The sequence below is a fragment of the Pinus tabuliformis genome, chromosome 7 (assembly GCF_031772625.1).
Source record: "Pinus tabuliformis cultivar Carrire ecotype Pingquan chromosome 7, CPIR1, whole genome shotgun sequence".
Lineage (NCBI taxonomy): Eukaryota > Viridiplantae > Streptophyta > Pinopsida > Pinales > Pinaceae > Pinus > Pinus tabuliformis.
In genome coordinates, this window is record NC_142293.1 from 1,900,544,357 (window position 1) to 1,900,569,486 (window position 25,130).

The 25,130-nt window shown below is 42.6% G+C and overlaps 1 protein-coding gene across 3 annotated transcripts in view; it reads right to left on the reverse strand.

Moving 5' to 3' along the window:
- LOC149256072 (O-fucosyltransferase 35-like) overlaps positions 1–24,099 on the reverse strand; it is a 71,058-nt gene extending 46,959 nt beyond the window's left edge. For 2 of the 3 annotated variants that reach the window (XR_016267269.1, XM_089460662.1), the window contains exon 1: positions 23,279–24,094. Coding sequence is in view for 2 of the 3 variants with exons in the window: in XM_089460662.1 (XP_089316788.1) it covers positions 23,279–23,701 (423 nt within the window). In the remaining variant the exon portion in view is untranslated. Of the gene's footprint in view, positions 1–23,278 lie in introns of all 3 variants that reach the window. The other variant, XM_089460663.1, reaches the window with a different exon arrangement.
- Positions 24,100–25,130: the final 1,031 nt, after the last annotated feature.

Sequence of the window (25,130 nt, forward strand, 5' to 3'; positions counted from 1 at the left end):
AAATTGTTTCTGGAAATTCCACCTAGAAGTGTCTCAATTAGTTTATTAACCTATTTTCTAATGTTACCTAAGTCTAAACTTAGGAAAGTTAGTTAATTAATCAGTATTAATGGAGAAAGGTGTGAATTATCCAGAAACTCACACGGATCAACTAGGGAATGATCTCAGCCATTGATTAAATTTTAATCTTGGTCGTTAGAGTCCCAAATGGAGATTATAAGAAGAGGTTGATGGGTAGATGGAGAAACACACTTGTGACACTTGAGATCGATTTCCTTGGGAAGTTTGATTTCTCCAGACAGCAGTAGCAGTTGCCAGAAGAATTAGAGCCAGAGAAGGGAAGCAAAGATAGAGAAGGGAGGGATAGTGAGTCCGAAGGAAAATTTCCAGTTCCGGGGAGTCAAAAAGAGGAGATAGATATTTTCTCCAGGAGGTTGCGCAGGGCCTCAAGAAGGCAATTCGATCTAGCTAAAGAGAAGCTCGTTCTCAGTCCAGAGGCCAAGAATATTTTCCAGAGTGTCGAAGAGACAGTTTCTCAGTCAATAGCAGGCAGGACCACTAGATTGGTAGTTGATTCAGGCAAAGTGTGTGAGGGATTGTGCTATGGTGACACAGGACTTGCGCAGAGTTGGTTGGACGACTAGCTTTCCAGAGGTCAGACAGTGTCGGGATTGCTCAGAGAGAGGGTAATTTCCCTCTGAGAAATTTTGTCAGTATTTCTCTTGGGTAAATTCGTCAATTTGGCGATATTTATTGTACTTTGAATTTCTCACTGCTACTTAATAATAAAAACCCTTAGTTGTTGCACCGGTTTTCTCAAGTTAGGTTTTTCCGACTTTTGTCCAAAAATAACTTTGTCATATTTTGTGGGTGTGTGCCAGTGTTTTCTCAGTTTCCAGTTTATCTTCCGCAATATTTTTATTTGTGAAGATTGTAGTGTGATTAATTTGTTGTTGCCATAGCAATAAATTGCATAATTAATTTATTAGTTAGAAGAATTAATTCCAATTGCTGCAATAGAATTTCAGTGGTTGAAATTTTGACAAGGAAGTGCGCAAGGATATAGGGATTTTCCCTATAAAATAGGAGTTGATATGTGCTAGAGAATAGGGGTTGATGTGCGCTAGGTAATAGGGACCTAGTGCATAAGTATTAAGGAGCCTCTAGTGCACATAAATCAAGCAAAAGTGGGCAGGTTTTGCAGAGCAAGTCAAGGAGGCAACAGAGGAACAATTACGTGCTAGAGGGCCAAGATCATTAAGGATCTAGGCTAGCCAAGATCAATTGTATCAGCTAAGATTTTTGTGAGCATAATGCCTTCTCAAGAGAGACAAATTGCTTGGTAATACATCCAAGTGCTCAAGAACAATCAATAAAATAGCCACATCAAGCAAGAAGGTTTTCCCTATTAGGTTTCTTGAGAAAAATAAGTGTGTCAATTTGTGCATGTGTTTTTATCTCTTTGTTTTTATTTCACTGCTTATGAATTGTTAAGAAACTTTGTCTCTTGGTGAAAGTAAACTAGTTTTTCAGTTTTCAGTTATTCATTTAAGTAGTTGCAGAGTTTCGTGGAAATTTAGCATTGTATCAAAGCAAAAATCAGCATAAAGACCAGCGCTAGATTGACCAGTTAGTGAAGAGCGCAAATCAAGCAGAGGGCTTGCACTTGAGATTGAAGAGCAAAGCAATTCTTTGGATAGCAGTATGGATTTCCAAGGACTGTGACTAGAACACAGTTTAGAGGGAGCCTTGGATTTATGCTCATGGAAGTAGCAAACCTCAGTGGTGTTGGAAGATAATGGAGTGCCCGAGTTTGTGAAGCGGACAATAGCTCCACCTCAAGATGCCCAACAATTGATCCAACATATAACAAGAATGACACCAAGGCGAGGAGGATCATTCTTGAGGGGATCAAAGATCATATTATTCCTCATCTCCATGATAAGAAGACAACATATGAGATGTTTAAACCTATCTTAGATCTATATCAGAGTTCCAGTAATGCCAGGAAGCTTGCTCTCAAGGAGAAGCTAAGAAGTATCTGGATGAGCAAAGGACAACCCATCATCAGATTTCTTTTGAAGTTCACTCAAGTTCAAGATGACCTAGGTGGAGTGGGCGTGATTGTAGCAGGCAACGACCTTGTGAGTCTTGTGCTTCTGGGAATTCATAAGTCTTGTCATAGTTTCTAAGATGCAGTAAGTGGCAACGAGAATATTCCCAGTTGGGAAAGGTTATGGAGTGACTGTGTTCTAGAAGAAATCTGAAGAGGAACGAGAGTTGGTAGAGAAGCTCCAACAGAGGACGAGGAGAACTTTTCCCTGGCAGGGAAAGGCAGCACAGCCAAGGGCAAGAAGGGCCAAGGAGAGGCCGAGTCCAATGAAAAGGCCGAGAAGAAGAAGAAGGATCTGAGTAATATCAAGTGCTTCCATTGCCATGAGTTTGGACACTATGCCACTAAGTGTCTTAATCGGAAGAAGGAGTCCAGTAAGGATCATATCGCTACAACAACTGAGGTAGATGTGTTTTCTACTTAGTTCCAGAAAGATTTCTCATTGATAGCTTGCATGGCAAGCTCAATAGACAACAGTGTATGGTATATTGATTCAAGAGCATCCTTCCACTTGATCGGGAATAAGGAGTATGTTGGCTTGTTGGGGCCTGACCCAGGTTCGGAGTTAATTAGCCAAGCAAATCCCAGTACTACTGGCCCTTTCGGCAACAGTCCGCAGAGCGCGGACTGAGGTCTCACCCGAAGTAGTATGGGAGGGTGCTAGAACCAGGTTTCCGCACCCTTGAGATGTCTGAGAGGTTCGACTGGTCTCACTAGGTGTCTCTGCGCACAAGTCACTCCACGCGCTTCTCTGTCCCTTACGCCCTGATATATTGTCTTCGCACAGCCCTAACCAGGGACTATGGAGCTTTCGCGCTGCTAGAGCCACACTCAAGGTTATTACCTGCGACCTTACTTATCTTCTTATACCAGTTAATTACCTTCGCGTATTTGGACGCCTTGTGTTATAATTAGTTATACAAAACATTCAAATAAGCTCGCGCATCATATAAACAGTATATTTGTAAATTATACCCAATCATACATTAAAACGGGAAAAGATGCACAGAAATATGGTAAACTTTCTCTTTATTAATTCTCCCGACGGTTACAGACTCGACCTGCCCTGCGCACTCAGCTGCAGGGGTCCACGCACTCAGCTGCAGAGCCTTCTCCTACTCTACAACCCAAAGACACACTCTACACTTAGACTCAATCTTTCGTGTTCCTTCATCATATATCTTACAACATAGAGCCTCGCTCTATTTATACTAGGTCTATCCAACCGACATTACATTACAAAAACTAAGGCAGACAACCCTGTGACTCTATTATGACTTCGCGCCGCAATTCATGGAGCTTCTACAAAAAGATTCGGTCAAAACTTGGGCTTTAAGCCACAAAACCTGCCTTGGGGGGATTCCATACCCAACAAGCCCCCAACACAAACATCATGACTTGCCCTCGAATCACTCTGTCGACGTGGAGATCTTGGCGCGGAGTCCTTCCAATTCTGCTCAAACTGTGGCAAGGTCATCAGCGCACTGAGTTGCTATCCACTAGATCTGTTGCATGCGTTGTTTCGAGACCACGTTGTCGGAAGTGCTTTTCTGCATCTATGTGTGTACCCCCGGCATGTCTTTATAGTCCCACGCCATCTTCCAGATCCTTGGAGCGTGAAGACTATGTTGCTGCCAACTAGTTAGATAGTCGGGCCATGCGTGTAGGGCTTTAATCGGCTGCCATTCACTTTGCCTAGGAAAAGCTCGCCATTTAGTTTGACTAGCTGCATCGGGCCTCCATCTGTGGCCTCCTTAACAACATATGGTCCCAGCCAATGCATTCTGAACTTCCCCAGGAATTGATCAAACTTACTGTCATATAGCAGTACTAAATCATTTACCTTGAAGGTGCGCAACTTAATATGGTGGTCGTGCCAGGCCTTCTCACGTTGCTTTTGTCCCTGCTGATGGAAGCTAGCCAGGGACCATTCCTCCTCAAGTTCTTCGAACTGCGCGAGTCGTTCTTTAGGGCTTCGCGGTCTGTCATACCTGTGAGCGCTGCTATGCGCAGACTAGGTACAATATACTCCATTGGCATAACAACTTCCACGCCATAGACCAACCGGAAAGGTGTCTGTCCCGTCAGTTTCTTGCACGTTATCCTGTAAGCCCATAGTACTGCAGGTACGCGCAGGTCCCAATCACTCCGCCGCGCGTTGCATACTTTAGTCAGTGTAGTCTCCAGTGTTTTGTTAAATGCTTCTATTGTCCCATTGGCTTGTAGGTGATATGGTGTGCTTTTCTGATGATACACCTGAAACTCTTCTGTTAGCATGTTGATGGTTTTGTTCAAGAAATGTGTTCTGCGATCGGTCATCAATATTTTGGGACATCCAAATCGAGTCAACACGTGTTCAAACAAAAACTTTGCAGCTGTGGCAGCCGCGCAGTCTTTGACTGGCTGCGCTTCTACCCAACGAATCAAGTACTCTGTTGCATGATAATGTACCTCACGCCCGTCTTTCCCTGAGGTTTGATAGGTCCTACAAAGTCGATTGCCCACTTGTTGAAGGGTTGCAACTTCATTTGTGGATTCGAAAGCATCTCGTCTCGCCGCGATGGTTTACCTATCCTTTGACATATATCACAAGCCTTACAGTGTGCTTTTGTATCTTGATGAAGTGTTGGCCACCATAATCCTGCGCAGAGAACCTTTTGCGCGGTCGCTCGTCCTGCATATTGTCCTCCTGCAGTGCCCCCATGCGCTTCCGCGAGGATCTGACTTCATTCAAATTCAGGTACATACCTTCGCAATATCTCATCATTGCCTATTTTGTATAGGTGCCTCGCGATGACAGAAAAATCAGTCGCGCGCACCACTAGTTCCTTCTTCTGCTGGACGGAGTATTCCTTCAACGCAGTTCCTATTGTCAGAAAGTGGATTATATCCTCAAAGTGTCCGTCCGCTACGCGCACAGCGAAGAGCTGTGCATCAGGTAATCCTTCCTCCAGACTAGTAGGTTCCTCTCCTGTCTCAATACGCGATAAGTGATCCGGTCCTGCGTTCAAGCGTCCAAGCTTTACCATGACCTCAAAATCATATTCTTGGAACAATAGGAGCCACCTGCATATGCGCCCCCTCAACACAGGCTTGTTGACCAAGTATTTTAGCGCGGAATGGTCTGTATACATCTTGAAATGTCCCCCTAGCAAATAGTGGCAGTATTTTTGGAGCGCGTACACCATAGCCAACCCCTCGCATTCAGTTGTGGAATAGTTCTTTTCTGCTTTAGACAACCTGCGACTTGTGAACGCGATAGGGTGATCCAAGCCCTCTCCACCTTCTTGTGTTAGCACCGCTCCCAACGCTATACATGACGTGTCAACATGGACATGAAATTCCACATCCCATTTTGGGAAGACCAGGATTGGGGCGGAGGCCAATTTCTCTTTTAGTACATCGAGGCTCTTCATGCAATCATCATTCCAACAAAACGTGACATCCTTTTTCAACAGCTTCTCCATTGGTGCGATGATCTGGGCATAGCTTTTGATGAACTTCCTGTAGTACCTCGTATGTCCCAGGGTAGCGCGCAATTGTTTAACACTTCGTGGTGCTTCCAAATTCAAAATTACTAAAATCTTCGCAAGGTCTACCATTAGTCCCTGTTTGCAGACCACATGTCCCAGCAAGTTCCCAAAGGGAACGAGGAACGTACACTTTTTGAAGTTTAGCGCGATTTAGTGTTGTCAGCAAGTATCTAGCATTAAGCGTAAGCTCGCTACATGGTGCTTAAACCAATCCAAATACAATCCAATCATCTAGATAGACCTCCAGGAATTTGTGGATACGTTCTTTGAATGCTGCAACAACTATGTGCAAAAAAATGGTCGGTGCGTTCCTTAACCCAAACGGCATAACAATGTATTGAAAGCAACCCCACTCAGTCGTGAAGGTGGTCTTGCTCCTGTCTTCCGGTGCAATTTTGATCTGGTGGTACCCTGAGAACCTATCAGTAAAGGAATGTGCTTCTTGCCCACTGACATTTTCCAATACTTCATCCGTGAACGGAATTGGGAATGGGTCATGTACACAAGCGTCATTCAATTTCCTGAGGTCCATGCATATTCTTATCTCGCCTTTCTGCTTCTTCTCCTGCACTACCATAGGGCTTACCCAGTCGGATTCTTCCACTGGCTCAATAATTCCAGTTGCAAGCATTTTGTCTAGTTCTACGCGGACCTTTTCATTGTACTTCGGATTCAAGCGGTAAGGCCTCTGCTTAACCGGCTTCGCATCAGGTTTTAGGGTGATCTTCATCATCCCTAAATCACCAACAATCCCCTTTAAGTCCGTGATCTTGGTCAGGAATAAGTCTTGGTGCTCATGGAGTAACTCAGCGACCCTATCCACCATGGCGTCATCCCAGTAGTCGTTGAGCGTTGCATACTTCAATTCGGCCTCTGTACCAATGTTTACTTGCTTTGTCTTTACCGGCACGGTTATGTCAGGGTCTTCAATCAATGGCCCTTGAACCTCGCGATAGCCCTTAGTTTCTGGAATGTTAACTTTTCGCGGGTCTTTGTCGTCGTCTTCAATATTTACATTGTAACACTCCAGCACGCAACTCAGCTAGGTTGCCCAATCCAGTTGAAGTACTTCCATTGGTTCCTGGGGTATTTTAAAGATAGCTGCTTTTACTGCTTGTAGCGCATCATCAACAGTTTCCCACCAACAATCCTCAAACGTGAAGGTTAACAGGAATCCTTCGCGCAAGATATCCCATTCACTTGTTCCATGGCAGAGCTCCGTGTCTATATACCAGTTCATGGGTATATTATCCAAGGTATGACAGAACAGGTGCACCCACTCAAGTTGGGGCTCTTCCCCATAGACTTTTGTCCATTTGGTGAGGTGCGCGCGCGGATCATCCCGTCCGTCATACTTGTCTTTTAACCACATCTGAGGCTTTCCAAATCGTATGCACATCATCCTTCTACATTCATGCCAATCCTCAAAACTTCATTGGTGCGTACCCCACCATCTTGCGAGCATAGCGCGCAGTACCCATTTCAGAGCGTCGAAACGTTGTTGTTCTGGTACTTCTTTTTCAAATTTGTTTAGGAAGTCATCCACCTCGCTTAACCCGTCATACGTAGGCAAATCTCTTACCTCTATTGCTACACAGCGCAATGATCTCGTCATCATGTTACAGTTGAGCGTGGTTACCTCGTGTAACCGGTTCTGCCATCGTTCTATCTCCTCGTCAGAATCTGATGTGCAAGAGCATTCGCGCTCCCAAGAGAGTCGGCCATCCGCGGTTGGATTTACCCAGTCCTTCTCTCGCGCGGTTATCTTGTAGATGCAGTCCAGATCGTCGTTGTTGTCGTAGTCGCGCACTGGCTCCATGTAGCGCGATCCTTTTACAGGGTCTAAGGGTACCACTACGCGTAGTGACTTTTTCTCAAAGATCGTCTTGCGCTTCTTCAGATTTATCACTCCATTCATGTCAGTGGCCCAATCTATTCCCAATAGTGCGAGGTAGGGATTGTTGTCATCAACAATCTCTATTACTTCGAAATCTGCTAGCGCGCTTGCTCCTTCAACATCTACTATGATTCCCTGCAATCTCCCCATAGGTAGGATCTTTTGCTGATTTGCCAATCACAGCTGGATAGGAGACCATTGCAACGCAGGCCTGCCCATGCGCTCCCACTCGTTGGCAAGACATTCGCGTCCGATCCTAGATCCAAAATCACTTGGTCCATCTCATATTCCCCAATCTGCGCGTCTCTCTCCTTGTTCACGTCATGTGTTTCCCGAGCTTCCAGACTATGTGCGGTTCTCCTAGCGCGGTCCCAATGCATCTAGTTATGAGTTCTTGCAATCCCTTTACAGCCTTGTTGTCACGCAGCAGCTTCATGCATATCTCCAAGAATGTAGTGAGCATTGATGAGTCCATTTCCGGCTCTAGTTTGTCTTTAGTTCCCAAAGTGGAGGCTTCTGCAAAGCTCTTCTTAGCTTCCATGAAAGTCTCCTTAGCGCGCTCCAAATCAAATTCTGGTTCCTTCGTTGGAGCCTTGCGAACCCAGGTACTTTCTTCAGGTTGCTTGCCTTTGTCATCCCCTATCGTAATTCCACTCTGGAGCACGATATTTACGTTCGGGTCTTCCTCACACGGCTCAGACCTCATCATTTGCAGGTTCTGAGTCGGGGGAGGTTGGAGTGTTCTCTTATCGCACAACCTTGCTATCAGTGTGGGACAATCCTCTGTCTCATGATCAAACATTGTGGAATACAAACATGATGGTCGCGTTGGATTTGTGCAATCGCGGGCATAATGTCCTGGCCCTCCGCAATTGTAACATATTAGTTGTCCACGACCACTTACTGGTTCTCCTCCACCTCGGCCTCGCCCGCGCCCCTGAAATCTGGTTCACGCTATCCCTGCGTTCTGGTCAAGGGGCCGCGTTTCAGCCTGAACCCTGTACATAGGGGTCCGGTCCATCATCAGCTCATAACTCCTACAGGTGTGCTCATCATGTCCTATGGACCTACAGAAATTGCAGAACAAATGTTGTGAATTCTGTGTGTACTTCTGTAATAGATGGCAATTATTTGTAGCATGCTTTCCTCCTATTTGACAAATCGCGCACCATAATGCAGGCACCATGCTCGGTCCTGCTTGTGCCTCCAATCCTAGTGGCATTGACCCTCCTCCCGCAAGGTAATTCGCAAACACCAGGCAACGGTCTTTATCGTGGCCCTGACCCTTGCATTTTATGCACCATACCTCGTCGCGCACCTCTAGGCAGGTTGTCCTTTCTTGTTTCAAACTCTACATCTCCAGGCACAAGTTTTTCAAATGCGCGTGAATTTGTTGAACTCCCACGTTAGGATCTTGTATTGGTGTCTTGTGCAATCTCATTGCGACCTCCAAGGCCTCGACCCAAGTGGTTAGCCTTTGTTGCGACAGCGTGTTCTGTAGATGCTGCGTTAACGATGCTACAAACAATTCGCGGTGTTGCCCATCTGTTATTGTCATGTTTGCTTCGCAAATTGTGCACTTCAGTGTTTGATCTAACTCCCACGGGGTTTTGTCTGGTAGCATTGTGATTTCCTTGAACCCAATGATTGACTATGCCTCAGACTTCGGCCTGCTAAATTCTTTGTTTAGCACCACTTGGATATCCGCGATCCCTACATTTGGATTGTCATTGGAATGCTTAATGTACCAAGTCAGCGCGTGATCCTCCAGGGCGCTGACCAACGTTGCCTTTTTTATATTGTCATCTGTGACTCCCTATGCTTCCCATACAGCGTTTATCACGGACCAAAATTGGTCCGGATCTTCATTCCCTACTCCCTTGAACACTGGTAGCTTTATTGTGCTTGCCATACTGCTTCACGGTGCTGGCGGGGTTGGTATGGGCGAAGACGAGGGTGAAAACAATGAAACTGGAGGTGGCGTAGGTGGAGTTGGTATGCGTGGAATTCTCTGTCTTATCAGATTGTTTGCACTTCTTGGCGAGACTTTTGCGAGCTCTTCTTCGCCCCCTCGTGGAGGTGAAATCAAGGGGCTAATTTCTGGTTCTGCGCTGCCCTCATTTTTGTAGATTTTCCCACTTCGTGTAGCCCCAAACATCAATTTATTCGCATAACCCGTTTTTCACACAGTAGCATTTTAATCCAAGTGTTTAAAGATTTAACGTACTTACCTCGCGGTCCTTTGAGGAAGCGTCGTTCTGCCTTTCTATAACTGACTGAAGTATCTACCACGAATTCAGTGATGAATCCTCCTATGATTCGATCGAGCCAATGATCGACAACGCGCACGATCTTATCCTCCGATGCTTCCAGTCTGCACACCAATTCTGGAGTCCACACAATTGGTTTGTCGAGTTTACACCTTCCTTGGCTATCTACTAGCTTTGCGATCCACTCATACAACTCAGTAGGGAAGGATGCAAAGAAAATTTCGTGGATTTCTGTATATAAGTAGCAGTCTAACCACTTTTCTTTTGATAGTTGCGGATTCCTGTTTTCCTGCGCCGCAAACTTGTGAATCTTCCTGTCCAACCAATCTTCAATTTCTTTCCTTGTCAGATTCCAGTGATACGACATCAAACATCTCTTATGCAGATCCTGGCCCCGGCAACGGAACCATTTGTTGGCTTGTTGGGCCCTGACCCAGGTTCGGAGTTAATTAGCTAAGCAAATCCCAGTACTACTGGCCCTTTCGGCAACAGTCCGCAGAGCGCAGACTGAGGTCTCACCCGAAGTAGTATGGGAGGGTGCTAGAACCAGGTTTCTGCACCCTTGAGATGTCTGAGAGGTTCGACTGGTCTCACTGGGTGTCTTTGCGCGCATGTCACTTCGCGCGCTTCTCTGTCCCTTACACCCTGATATACTGTCTTCGCGCAGCCCTAACCAGGGATTGTGGAGCTTCCGCACTGCTAGAGCCACACTCAGGGTTATTACCTGCAACCTTACTTATCTTCTTATAACAGTTAATTACCTTCGCGTATTTGGACGCCTTGTGTTATAATTAGTTATACAAAACATTCAAATAAGCTCACGCATCATATAAACAGTATATTTGTAAATTATACCTAATCATACATTAAAACAGGAAAAGATGCACAAAAATATGGTAAACTCTCTTTATTAATTCTCCCGACGGTTACAAACTCGACCTGCCATGCGCACTCAGTTGCAGGGTTCCGCGCACTCAGCTGCAGGGTTCCGCGCACTCAGCTGCAGACTACTAGGCCTCTGCGCACTCAACTGCAGAGCCTTCTTCTACTCTACGACCCAAAGACACTCTACACTTAGACTCAATCTTTCGTGTTCCTTCATCATATATCTTACAACTTAGAGCCTCGCTCTATTTATATAATCTCATGGTCCGCGGACCATGGGTAGGTCTATCCAGCCGACATTACATTACAAAAACTAGGGCAGACAACCCTGTGACTCTATTATGACTTCGCGCTCGGCGCCCGCAATTCGCGGAACTTTTACAAAAAGATTCGGTCAAAACTTGGGCTTTAAGCCCTGAAACCTGCCTTGGGGGGATTCCATGCCCAACAGAGTATTTCAACCACCTAAAGGAGAAGGACATGCAATTTCAGATTGAGCTAAGAGATGATGGCAAATACACAACTAGGGGAGTTGGTACTATTAGTCAGGTAGCTCCTCTCCATCTCAGAGATGTCCTCTATGTTCCAAGCCTGAAGCAGAACCTTGTTTCAATAGCTACCCTTAAGGGCAAGGATTATGATGTCATCTTCAACAAAGGTGAGGCTTACCTCAAGCACTTAGCTTCTGGATGTAACAAGCAAATAGGTGTAAGGAAGAAGAGTTTGTACCTGCTACAAGTTGAGACAGGCATCGTCTTGTGCAGCAAGGTAGGAAGTGCATAGAGTACAGACATGAGGGTTGAGAAGAGCGAAGCTCTAAGGGAGTCCTTAGAGTGAGAGCAGGATAGAGTTCCCAAGAAGAAAACTTAACCAGTATCACAGTTTGAGTCTCGGCTACTTGGCAAGCGGGTCGACCAACAGGACGATGAAGAGAAGAGACCAGGGTGAGTGGAGGCAGCCACTCAATCAATGACTCCCAGTACAGGGAGAGTTCAAGCCAAGTGAGAAAACGAGTTGTTTAGGGGGGGATCAGGAGATAATTGGATTTCCCAATACCACATTCAGGCAAAGGTACATGGCACTTATGATTGATGTGATAGATTCAAATCATAGCAACATGGTTGGAAGGAAGAGGTCTTCAGATCAGATTCCACAGCAAAAAGCAGGTAAGTCTTCTAGTTTAGAGGGAGCAGTTGCAGCAGCGAATAACATGGTAGTCTTGGAGACAGATTCGAGTGGAAGATGTTCTTCTATAAGTACCTTCCTCGCTAAGAGGGAGTGTTGAAAATGTAGCGAGCAACGTCTTCTAGCATGTGCCATAGCCAGTGAAGGCCTCGAATTGTCCTCATGAGTTAGACTTTAGTTAAGATAAGTTATTTCCAGTTTACTAGAATAATCATCAAGTTAGCATGTGTAGAGTTGGAGCTTCGGTTAAGTGGAGTCTTCATCAAGTTGACTGTAGAATCATGTGGCAATTACAAGTTCAGTTAGAGCGAGTTAGTCTCCATTCTTGATTGAAGGAAGGATGAGTTAAGACTCCAAGTGTTGGTTGGCGAGAGAAAGTGCCACTCTCAGTTAACTCATCAATCAGAACTCAAATTCTAAATTTGAATTGGGCCTCCTTGCATGTTCAAATTGGGCCTATAAAGAGGAGGACGAAGGCACAGGAAATCATAAGTTTTGTGCATAATGTTGTGTGACCAAACAACTCACGAGTTTGTGAGAAGATCCTTGATTGTGGAGACCACGAGAATTGTTTCCTAAAGAATAAGGGGAACAAGTGTGCTAGGATTTAGGATTTGGTTGTGCGCATAGAAGAGAAGTTGGGTCCTAAGAAATAGGAGGCAGGAAGTGCGCAAGGATATAGGGATTTCCCTTATAAAATAGGAGTTGAACTGCTCTAGAGAATAGGGGTTGATGTGGGCTAGGTAATAGGGAGCTAGTACGCAAGGATTAAGGAGCCTCTAGCGCGCATAGATCAAGTAGAAGTGAGCAGGTTTTGCAGAGCAAGTCAAGGAAGCAGCAGAGGAACAATTGTGTGCTACAGGGTCAAGATCAAGCAAGATCTAGGCCAGCCAAGATCAATTGTATCAGCTGAGATTTGTGTGAGAAGTAGAACACTTTCTCAAGAGCGATAGACTGTTTTGTAATAGATCCAAGTGCTCAAGAACAATCAATAAAATAGCCAAATCAAGCAAGCAAGTTTTCCCAGTTGGGTTTCCTGCGGGAAAATAAGTGTGTCAATTTGTGCATGTGTTTTTCTCTCTGTGTTTTTATTTTGCTGCTTATGAATTGTTAAGAAACTATGTATCTTGGTGAAAGTAAACTAGTTTTTCAGTTTTTAGTGATTCATCTAAGTAGTTGCAGAGTTTCATGGAAATTAAACAAATTTTGTTGTATAAAGGGCAATCAATTATGCTAACTATATCTTGAACCATACAACTACAAAAGTTGTAATGAATGTAACTCCAGAAGAAGCTTGGTCTAAGATTGAGCCTACTGTAAGTCATGTTAAAGTGTTTGGTTGTGAAGCATAGATTCATATTCCCAATGAAAATCATAAGACAATGCAACCCAAAGGTAAGCAATGTATATTTATTGGCAATGTTGAAGATGTAAAAACCTGTCGATTCTTTTTACCACACTCTTTAGAGACTATCTTTAGAGAGATGTTTGATTTGATGAGGGTTGGTTAAACAAAGTTAATTGTAATATAGGGTTTAAACAAGGTTGTCCATAGTTTCCTACTCCTTTGAGTATTTATGTTGACAAGTTAGAGACATGATCGGAAGAAGCGGGTTGTGTTGGCACTAATTTGACTGGGATAATCATCATTTGTCTTCTTTACACTAAGGATATTGTTCTTTTCAAGAGGTTCCCCTCCAATCTTGATAAACAATTTACAATCCTCAAAGATTTAATGTTATAGCTCCAGTATGTCAATAAGCACTAATAAGACAAAGTTATGATTATCAAATTCGAGAACACCAATTACCCTAATTTTGTATATGACAATAACAACTTATAGGAAGTTAATTTGTACAAGTATCTTGAAGTTAACCTTCATCTCAAGCTCAATTTGAAAACAAAAAGCCCATTTTGCTCTTGAGAACAACTATAAAGAAACATCATATTGCTTTTGAGAAAAATGAAAGTCCTCTTTCACACACTTTTTGCTCCAATTACTTTATATGGATGTGAAGTTTGGGGTTGCAATAGTTATGTAGAACATTGGAAGAAAATTGAGCTAAATCAAAAGTGCTCATAAACTATAATTTTAAAATTAAAAGTAATATAGTCTATCCAATCCTCTTCTTGGAGGTTTATCTTCCACCCATTGAGAGCAAGGCTATGATTAGGTACCTAATGTACAAGCCAAAGATATGATAGCATTGCTTTGAAATCCAATTAAAGCCACTTGACCTCTACTGAGGGTGGCATAAATATGTTGAATCTCGGTTAAACCATTGGAGAATAAAAGGGCAAACAACTTTACAAAATATTAATAACATTAATAATTTTACCATATTGTTTTAGCGGCTACAACCACCCTCCAAAATTTTGCCTATGCTTCGTTTTGGAGCCTCCCTCCTAAATCACAGCAACTCATCTCGCATTGACCCAGGTACTTGTGCTTTGATGGAGCTTTATCTTTCGCATTATGGCTTGTGTTTTCTTACTTGCTTTTACTGTCTAACCCACAAGCCGATCTCTTGACTTGGTTTCAACCCGGTTCCAGGCTTGCCTTAGTGAACTGCGCAATCCTTGAGGGCAACTAGCCTTGCTCTCGGGAATTGCGCAATCCAAGCTAACAGTGAGCCTTCAGCTCCAGAATTTCGTAGAGCCAGCTGACAGCCTGTCTTCAGCTGGGAAACTGCGCAGAGCATTAGAGCAATACAGAGCCACTCAGCCCAAAAATTGCGCAGAAGCTTCCTGCTTAGAAGTTGCTCAGTGCATGAACTAGTGAGTTGCCCAGACCTTCCTAGAACTGTGCAATCTCTCTGGGTAATGTGTAGTAGCTTTTCTCAAAAAAACAAAAAAGCAAAAATGAAAAAGCATCCCTAGAAAATAGGGATCTATTTTTAGCCGCCCAAAGGAGACACTTGAGTTATTTTGGAAACTGCCACCAAGTGTCGCTTTTTCCTTGATTTTTGGCCTTCACGTCATAAACCCTAAATCGACCAAAACTATTTAATGGACACTGTCAGAGCTCATTTGTACATTCGATCTTGGAGCTCTGGCATTCCTGAGGAGATCAACGAACCTCCGATGCAATCGTCGTTGCTTTTCCGGGTAAGTCTTGTTTTTTAGTCTTTTGCTGCTTTTTCTGTCGCTTTTGTTTGTTTAGCTTGTGAGAGTGTTGTTTCACTCGTTTTGTTGAACAACCGCTGGCATTTCAAACTTGTTTTAGCTTGTAGAAGTGTTGTTTTAAGTTTTGCATTGCCTTTCCCAAGTGTCGCATGCATCACCTAGTTTCTGCACTGACGGTCGCCGTTGCAGTGACTCTCTCCACATGCTTCGTTTTCCTTTAGTTTGATTGATTCCTGCACTTGTTTCACTTGCATGCATTATCATTCACTTAGATCTGCACCCAACATCATTCAATCCTTCAGATCTGTTCGATTTCTCACTTCCCTTGGGCAGATCTGGGCTTCCTTGGCCCGAATCTCGTTTTCCCAAGCATGCACTGCGCATTTCTGGAACTCAAGGCCTCGGCCTTGGCTTCTAGAATTGCGCAGAGGTTGCCCAGGCCTAGCTCCAACTGCGCACTACGCAGTTCCAAGAGCCAACCCCGAGCCTTGGCCACTGAGACTGCACAATGCACAGTCTCTCCTGGCCTGTGCCCAAACTGAACTGCGCATTGCGCAATTCCAGTCAGCAAGACCTCCCCACTGACTATTGGGACTGCACAATGTGCAGTTCCAGCTGGTAGCCAGTCACCTCTGTGAGCCAAGATTGCGCAATCCTTCCCAGCAGTTGCCCAGTTTGTTGCTTGGTCTATTCTTGAAGTGCTTTTGGTTTCAAGCTAACATTTGCATGCCATGAGTGTCCTCTCTGTCTCCAGGTACAACAGTTGTTGAGCAACTCTCTAGCAGTTACAGGTAACATGGCTTCCAAGAGAGTTGCATCAAAGGATACTGTCGAGAGTAGCATTGGGGAAGCAGTTGAGCAGGTGTCAATGAATTTGCTAGTTTATGCAGACACTCAGTTGTTCATTGAGAAGGGCATGAAGTTAACATGGCAGGAAATCAAGGAAGATCTAGAGGATCGGAAGGTTTATATCAATGTCCATCAATCAGGCTTACATAAGGTTGCATGCAGGTACCCCGCCTTCCCATGTGCGGACATCATCCACTAGATTGTCTCACACACAAATCTAAAGACTATGACATTGAGCAGTGCCAGTGGGATATATCTTGCCAACTTCAGGGTGAAGAACTATCAACAGATGTATCATTTACCTCAGCTGGTGAACTGCATGGATGCACTTTTCTATGCCACCCACAACTTTGTGAACACTAGAGATATTATAAAGCGTTGGGTGAAAGAGTCGTCGAAGTTCAGAGCGACACCCAATCATGTTTACAAGAATAAGTCTCTTAGGAAGGCCTACCAGTTCTTAATCATCTTTGCATGTTGAGTATATGGTCAAGAGGGGACGAAGACATTTCCGGAAAATTGGGTGGTTGTGTTGGACCAGTTGGTGAATGATGGAAGGCCATTCAACTGGTTGGATTTGTTGGCTCTTTAGTTGAAATTCCATGTGACTAACACCTGGAATCCACCCAAGGATGAGCAAGCAAGATTCTACATGTTTGTGTATTTACTTGATGCAATCTATGCCCAACATCAGTTTCCTGGCATGGGTTGGACATGGACACCAAAAGAGACTGTCGTCAACATTTATTGCAAGTTGCTTTCCGACTGCAGCTACCGAGGAGTTATGGCGAGGCTAACTAACCATTTCATCATCCCGGTGTACAAGTTGATCTTTGAGCAGGATCCACCTTGCATGTCCCAAGAAGCGATGGAGGCAATACTTGACATTGCAGATTGGTATGCCTCACTCGGTGGCACCTTCATCAGGATGTTTGGCGGAGAGAAGCCTCTGCATGTTCTACCAAGGTATGCCACGGACAAGTTGGTCATGCAAGAGGTCTCATATCACATCTCCATAGGGTTATCAGCAGGGCTGCATAAGAGGAAGAAGGCACCATGGCCCGCTCTTCCTTTACGGATTGGATTGTACGAGATTAAGAGCTTGAAGGATGTGGATGTCGAAGTTAAGGAGATAGCAATGTTCGAGTTCAACACCAAAGACTATAATTTGTATGATCCCCACAATATTTGCAAGAACCATTGTGCGAAGGTGTACTATCCGTGGATCCACAAAACATTTCATTAGGTAGAGGGGTGTTGGCATTATGATGCATGTGTTGTACTTGATGGCAAACAACTCATAGAAGATCAACTCACTTATATATATCTAGATGAATCTACGAAAGAGATATCAGATGACAATTCTCAGTATGACAAGTCCAAAAGGGGAGATTGTTGGCATTATGAGACAAGTGTTGTCCTTGATGGCAAATCACACAAATGATAAATTATAGTGCAACAAAGTTTCCTTCATGTAGAGAAAAGTTCACGCACTTTTATGCAGAGAAAAGTTTATTTCATGTAGAGAAAAGTTCGCGCACTTTTATGCAGAGAAAAGTTTATTTCATGTAGAGAAAAGTTCACGCACTTTTATGCAGAGAAAAGTTTATTTCATGTAGAGAAAAGTTCACGCACTTTTATGTAGAGAAAAGTTTATTTCATGGAGAGAAAAGTTCACGCACTTTTATGCAGAGAGAAGTTTATTTCATGTAGAGAAAATGTTCACGCACTTTCATGCAGAGAAAAGTCCCTTTCATGAAGAGAAAATTTCACGCACTTTCATGGTTGGTTCATGGTATTAGTCCGACAGTTTTTGATCCTATGGTTTTGGTCCGTGGTATTGCATCCAAAAGTGTTGATCCCAAGTATTGGGTCCGTGGTATTGTGTTATTATGGTTTTGGCCCGTGGTATTGTGAAAGGCCTAAGACTATAAAAGAGGAAGGAGATCATTTGGCAAAGTATCATCTGAATTATCTGAATATCTGATAAAGTGCTAGATCTGGAATACGGTGATTGGGTTATGGTGCAAATCTGGATCTGAGCTAAAGAGGGATCTCACCGGTTGATGGAGAACAAGATCTAAGGATAGATCGGGATCAAATGGTTTGAAATGAACTATCTCTATATATTTGATTATGCTATTGAAAATGATCTGAACTGGGTATAACTTAAGTTTGAAATCGCTGCAAGTCATGTTTGAATATTTATAGATCTGTACGTGGGTTGGCTTTGGTGTAAGCGCGTATATATGCAGGTTTGGTTCATTGTAGTAGCGTATACAATCTGAGCTATGATATTTGAAGTCACAGGTGGTTCTGGTTGTTGATGGGTTTTGATGACAGTTTAAAGGTGTCAGTATTCTGCATATCCTGTTTGGTTGATTGTGTTTAGCTTCAGTATTGATGGATGAGAACTAATATTGGATCAGGATCATAATGACTCATATTTATGTGATCTGATGGACTAGATCTGGGTGCTAACACATATATTATCCTTGTATATGTATTGATCTGGTGTTTGGGTGATTCAGAAGATTGATTGATTATGTGCTTCAATGATATTAATGGGTCCAGTATGAAAATTGGATGAAACGTGGCCTTTCAGATTATGTGTTGTGCTTCAGGAGTATCTAGTCTGAAAATGCATGAAACGTGGTACCTAAAGGAGAGAAGATTGTAGGTCGGCGCCTACGTACTAGTATCTTAGCTAGTACAAGAGCTAAGGGGGTTGTAGCTCCCTTCCAGGAGAGACTGGAGAACGAGAGATAGAGTTGTAGCTCTCTGCAGGTTGTAGCCTGCGTACTGGTATAAGACTGCACCAGTACATAAATATTGTAAAAGGATTTTCTTATTAAGAAGAAGATTGAGATGACTTGCAGCAGGTGATTTTCTCCCACATTGGGTTTCCACCTTATATCATGGTGTTCATGTGTGTGACTTATGTGTGATGATCTGTTCTATTTTACTGCACCTGTTTACTGTTAATATGGTTGATAATGTTCTAATGCACTCATTAAGGATCAACTAACTGAATCATAAGAAGTTGTGGAAGTAGCATATATGAATCTGAATATGGAAATGAAAAAGTTTTATTGATGTGATAATACTGATTCACCCCCCCCCCCCCGCTCTCAGTATTATTTCCAACAAGGAGGACCCTTGGAGGTACTGTTACAACTACTCCAAGCCTAATGAAACAGTCAGTATAGCCACAACATGGAAAGTTGCTATGCAGGCAGTAGCACCGCAAGAAGCAACAACAACAGCAGCAATAAGTAGCAAACCGACGCAAGACAAGGGTAAGAGGAAGATTGCCAAGAACCCAGAGGCTGAGCAAAGCTACAATTTCAAAGAATATCCTATCACTGAAAAAGGCACTTTGGCAGCGAAGGCAAAGAGGCAACAGCGCATAAAGAGGGCAAAGCGGAGGAAGAAAGAAAAACAAAATGTTGGATGAAGCAAAAAGGAAGTTGCAGGAAACGGAGAAGAAGTTGAAGGAAGAGGAAGAAGAACTAAGAAGGAGAGAGAGGGAAGAGAAGCAGAAACATGAAGAAGAAGAAAGGCAGGGCGCGATGACAAAGCAAACAACACCCATACAAGTTGAGGAGTCAGGACAACCAGCAGCGAAAGTAGAGTGTGAGAAAGTGCAGCATCGGGAGTTTGCTCAGCAAATTGAGCAACTGATTGAAGTGACGGACATGGAGTTGGGACAGGAGCCACATGACCAAGACACTGACCTCATGCCGAGAGCACCCGAGGTCACCTCTCAGTCTCCACCTCCTCCAGTGTCAGAACCAGTCTCAAGCGAGCAAGGAGAGGTTGTTCTCCTTGATGATGATCCGGTGATGGATGTGTAAAATCTATCATTTGACGAGTTGCAGAGGAAGATTGTACAAGCACGAAGAAAGCATTTCCCAGATGATCACGCGTCACCTACATTCATGAAGGAAAGGGTGATAGTGTCAAATGTCAGAAAGCATCCAGTTGCCATGGCCGATGCCACTTTGGCTTATGCAGGAGCCATGAGCTCAAATGTCAAGTTCCTGTTAGCCGAGAATGAACAGATGGCAAAGAACTTGCAAGCGACCAGGCAAAAGGCAAAACCATCTGCCAGCTTCGCAATGGCAAAGATGAGGAAAGCGATACTTGTTGAAGTATCAACTCTTGAGACCACCATGCGAAAGCTCTATGACGGATTTGTCACCGTGCATAAGGTGGTTGTCCATCTGTATGGCTTTCAGCAGCAGAGCAAAAGGGTTGTCCAAACTCTCAGGGACATACATGTTGTTATCACCCATGTGCAAGAATGGACAATGTGGTACAAGGGACCCTGCTTCACTTGCCAAAGATGATGAAGCTGCAGGCAGAGCTAGACAAAGCGAAGATCCGGATGTTGATCCAAAACTATGAGCAGCTCGCCCTGTTTGTCAACAGCATACAAGCTTCATATGCACGATTGTATAAGAGTTTGGATGTCATGGTAAGAATGCATAGGATCCCATCAATCGGTTCCCTCACCGAAGCTAAGCATAAGAACCAAGTCCGGCTAGAGGTCGATAGGTACATGGAGCAGCTAAGGCGAGAGGCCACTAGCGATGACTTGGAGCTAAGCGCACAAAACATGCAGAAGTACATTGGTGGTCCTGTCATGGTCAATACCATGTTGCACATGCTTCAGGATGAGTTGGACAAAGGTTCCAAGACCATATACCCAGAAGCTATGGAGGCAAGAGTCCGCTATCAGAAAGACACCATCAAGCAGTTTGGGGACATCATAGCACAGTACCAAGCTTGGCATCAATACATCACCGAGAAGCATCAAGTGGAGGTTGTCGAGTTGGTCTTTCCCCAAACTTCTGAGTCATAGTGTTTTGTCTGTTATGTTGTCTCTAGCCTATTTTGTCTCACATATGTACATGTGGACAATGTATATTATTTGTGGAAATGTTGTAAGTGAAATTCCAAGTGTCATTAGTGGAATGTGAACAGTCATTATGTAATGTAATAAGTTATTTGTAAAGAAGTTGAAAAGTCATGAGGGTAGTCAAAGAGTCACAAAAGGGAATGTCAAAGGTCACCCCACCCTTTGTTATAAATAGAACCTCATAACTCATAGAACAGGCTTTTGGGAGCCAAGATTTTGGCTAGGCTTAGGTTTAGAGAAGGCTTGGGAGTATTGTGACGAGCCTTGGGAGTATAAGTAGAGCGAGTATACTTCTTTGGAAGAGCAGGTGTTCTTGACTGTAATGTTCCACTATTGGGGCTAGTGGCTGTCAATGGTGTATGTATGGATGGAACTTTCACTTATAATAATAATAACTAAGCCAACACGCTTTCATGCATATGTTGTTATGTATTTGGACTATTTTGGTTGCTTTATCAATGTATGTTGTTTGACTTACGCATTTTCTTATGAACTACTTTGTATGCAATTGTATGAATCTTGTTGAATGCGTGTTGTTGGATTAACCTATCACTTTGGTTTGTGGACTATTCCGCATTTCAGCTTGTGATGTCATTTCGCTCATGTGTTCCTTTCAAGTTGTGTATTATTACAGGCTTCTAAGGGGCACACTTCATTTTCCCCTCTGTGCGTTAGAACACCCATGCATCTCACTTGACTCACGACAAGGTCACACACTTGCTTCTGACCAAAGTCATCATACTTATCTCTGTGCGTTACCGTGGTCAGTGCACTACATTACCACCCACTGCTGGGACTCCCACTCCAAACGGTCTGAGGTCTAGTTGGGACTTCTTACGGAGAAGATCCCCTGAATGTTGACAGGTCCAGCACCGTCAACACATACCTAAATTAAAGAGCAAAATTAGCATCGCTAAAGTAAGAACAAAATCTCACAACCATCATAGTGATACTAGGAGCCAAACAAAACTTAAAACACCTTGGGAAGGAAGAATACGTAATATTTGTGATAATAAGAAAGTAGAGGATAAAAATCACTCTCTTATAATACCTTGCTTGTGCACACATTAGATCTCAATTTCAAAATAATCGTTACACTATCAATCTTCATAACTTGTTAAGTCATGAAAACCAAAGAGATCTAGGAAAGTTTCCATCCAATCTTTTTTACCATAAACATAAAATGTCAAAACAAATCAATTAAATCATTATCAATTTTCTTAAGCTTCAATTTGGAAAATGGCATTTGATGGGTGTTGGAATATAAGAGGTAGTCAGCCTCCCAGTAACATAATGGTTGATTGGATACGAGATGTTATGATCCAAACACATTAAACCCAAAAGTATGCACAAGTACACCAATGTGAGTGTGGAACACAACTCCAACATAGACAAGAGAGACAAATTACACAATAACTCCTTAATGAATATGCAAGCTGACTGGCCCTACACCTCTCTATGAGATGTAATGTATTGTGTACATGCATGTGTATGAATCATAAACAATCAGAAACATCATTTTCATGTTGGGTCTACAACTTTAAAATCTCATCTCCATTCCTCTATATGTGTCCAATAGAATGTGTTTAACTAATTCACCTAATTGTCCGAGTTTTCATGATCGAGTTTGCCATCGAATTGCGGTGACTCCAACTTAAACAGATTTGGCATGCCTGGTAGAATCACTAACATGCAGCTTCCAACCAAATTCGTGTTGAATTTGTTTAGATGTTCACTATATATTTCTATTGCAATTGATGGACTTGCCTATCAATTCCTCTGTTTCTTCTGAGTGCGGTTTCTATATCCTCAACCATTTTTTGGGGCACAAAATTTCCTTTTATCCTTCAATAACTTGGCAATCTAGAGTTTACTGGTTTCACTCCTGTAGTGCAGGATCCGTTTCTTGTCTGAGCATTCTCTATTCAACTAACGCATTTTGTGCGTTTCCTGGCATTTACAATGAACTCTATTACCAAAATTGATTTGCCTCTTAGAGTCAAGCGTTGCAGTTGCTCATGCTCTAGCAAGTCTCATAAAACAGGACGTGTCATTTCAGGGATTGTAAGGTAGAATCATTTAAAATGTATTCAGAATCAAACATGGGTTAGTCGTGCTAAACTATCATACTGCTCCATCACACCCAACCTACCGATATTCGTTACTCAATAGCGGGAGGGTACTTTTTATTCAGAGTATCCAGTCTGACATTTTGGTTAAAGGCCCATATCCATGTGTAGTTGGTGTTGAGTTCTTGAGTAGCGTCCCAGTACTGAACACAAAAGTTTAAGGTAAATTAACATTTGACCAGATGAAAACTTTCCAATTAATAACATTTTTTGAAACCCTAGAGGTCTTTCGTAGTATGGTTGATTTTGACTGCATTAAACTGCCATAAACCCCAAATACCATCACTTCAAATCTGAACAAGATAACATATAAACTCCATGAAACCGGACTGTTTAAAGGCATCTAGAAAGGAAGATGATTTGGCACCTCAGACATTGTATTCTGTTCAATTTGATATCCCAGCCACCCAAGCGTTGAAATCTTCATTAAGATTAGAAAGACAACGAACACCCCACAGAAATAGAATGCGCATTGCCTTGAACCAGCTTTGTTATTGAAGGACCTGGCTATGGCTGCTGACTTCTTCAGCAATGGCTTGATAGGGGCAGGGTTTTGGTGGCAAGCAGGCCTCGACTCATGTGCGTATTGATCTCCTTCACCTATGGGGGAATCTGGCACCGCTACTTCAACATCATGGCTGTTGTTGCGCTTGAAGGACAGAGCTCTTCTGGTCATGGGACCTGAATATCTGGGACTATTCACTACTTGCCCAGAAAATCTCTTGCCATTTCCCATGATTGTAGATCCTTGCCCACTCTTGTCATTCACAGTGCCCCAGTCCGAGCCCATTAGATATCCGATGGAATGCTGCTACTGTCCTAGATAACTTTGCAAATCAAAAGAGCAATTCCCTCATAAATGTAAACGTTGGTGTTCTCGCAATACAAGTGAATTAAATTTGCTCAACTGAATGTTCTTACAAAAGGACATCATTGCTGTACGCGTTAATAATTATTGATGTAAAAAGTCATCGTTGCTCTACGCGTTAATAATTCGTGGACAAGTGTCGAAGACAGTTCATACATCATCATATCACAGTCAACAACTGGGAGACTTGTATTTATATTGAACGAGTCGTCCACAGTCGGTGCTGGTACTGTGATGATTGATCGATTGCTCCTGCTTCAATTTTGTCAGATGGGCGGTGTCCAACCTGTCATGGGTTCGACTTTGAATGCACCTTCTGACGGTTCTACCTTAAAATATTGTTCGTAGTGATCCCTATCTGAAGAGTTTCGATCCCTATCAGTCATAAAGTCGATGGTTTACTCCACCATCCAGGGCATAGCGGATTGGATAATTATGATATCAATTGATGCAAACTAGTCACATGGGCAACGCTTACAAGAGGCTAGAATCACAGGGTGTGGGGCTTAAAGGTATCTGCTACTTTTCAATATGATGAATAGGTTTTTCATTATGTTTGATATTTTGTTTTAGAGTGATATAAGGTTGTAATTATTTTTTACGTTAATATTTATGGGGATTTATATTGGTGATCGTTTTATAAGGAATGTTTTAAGAGTATATACATTTATTATTATTCTAAATTTATGGGGATTTATATTGGTGATCGTTTTATAAGGAATGTTTTAAGAGTACATACATTTATTATTATTCTAAATTTATATGAAGAATAAAAAGCTATTAAAATTTAGTGGAGAGATTTATTTGAGTAATATTATATTAAAAAATTAAATATAAATGATTGTGAGAAGCATTTTAAGTGATTTAAGTGATATGAAATCATATAATTAAGATTCAAGTCTCAATTCTTAAGAAGTAATTTCATCTATAGAGAGCAAGTGAAGTGATATGAAACTATGTAAACTAAAATTTAAGATTCAATTATAAAGAGCAAGTGAAGTGATATGAAATCATGTAAACTAAGATTCAAGGTTCAATTCCCAAGAAGTAATCTTGTCTACAAAGTGAGCAAGTTGTAGGCCCTAGAGATATGGTGGTAGCGGTCGAAATGAGCCCCATGTCACACTAGTAAGATAATGAGCCATGGTTGATTCCTCTAATTACAAAAAATAAAAAATAAATTAAATCTATATAATTCTTTACTTGGTAAAGAAAATATAAAATTCAACATAAATTTGAAATATATCTAAATTGATTTAGAAATTTAAATTTTTGAAAAAATTTTAATAATTCACATAATGTGTATAAATTAAACGGTGTAAACAAAAATAATTAAAAAGTTGCTATAGTT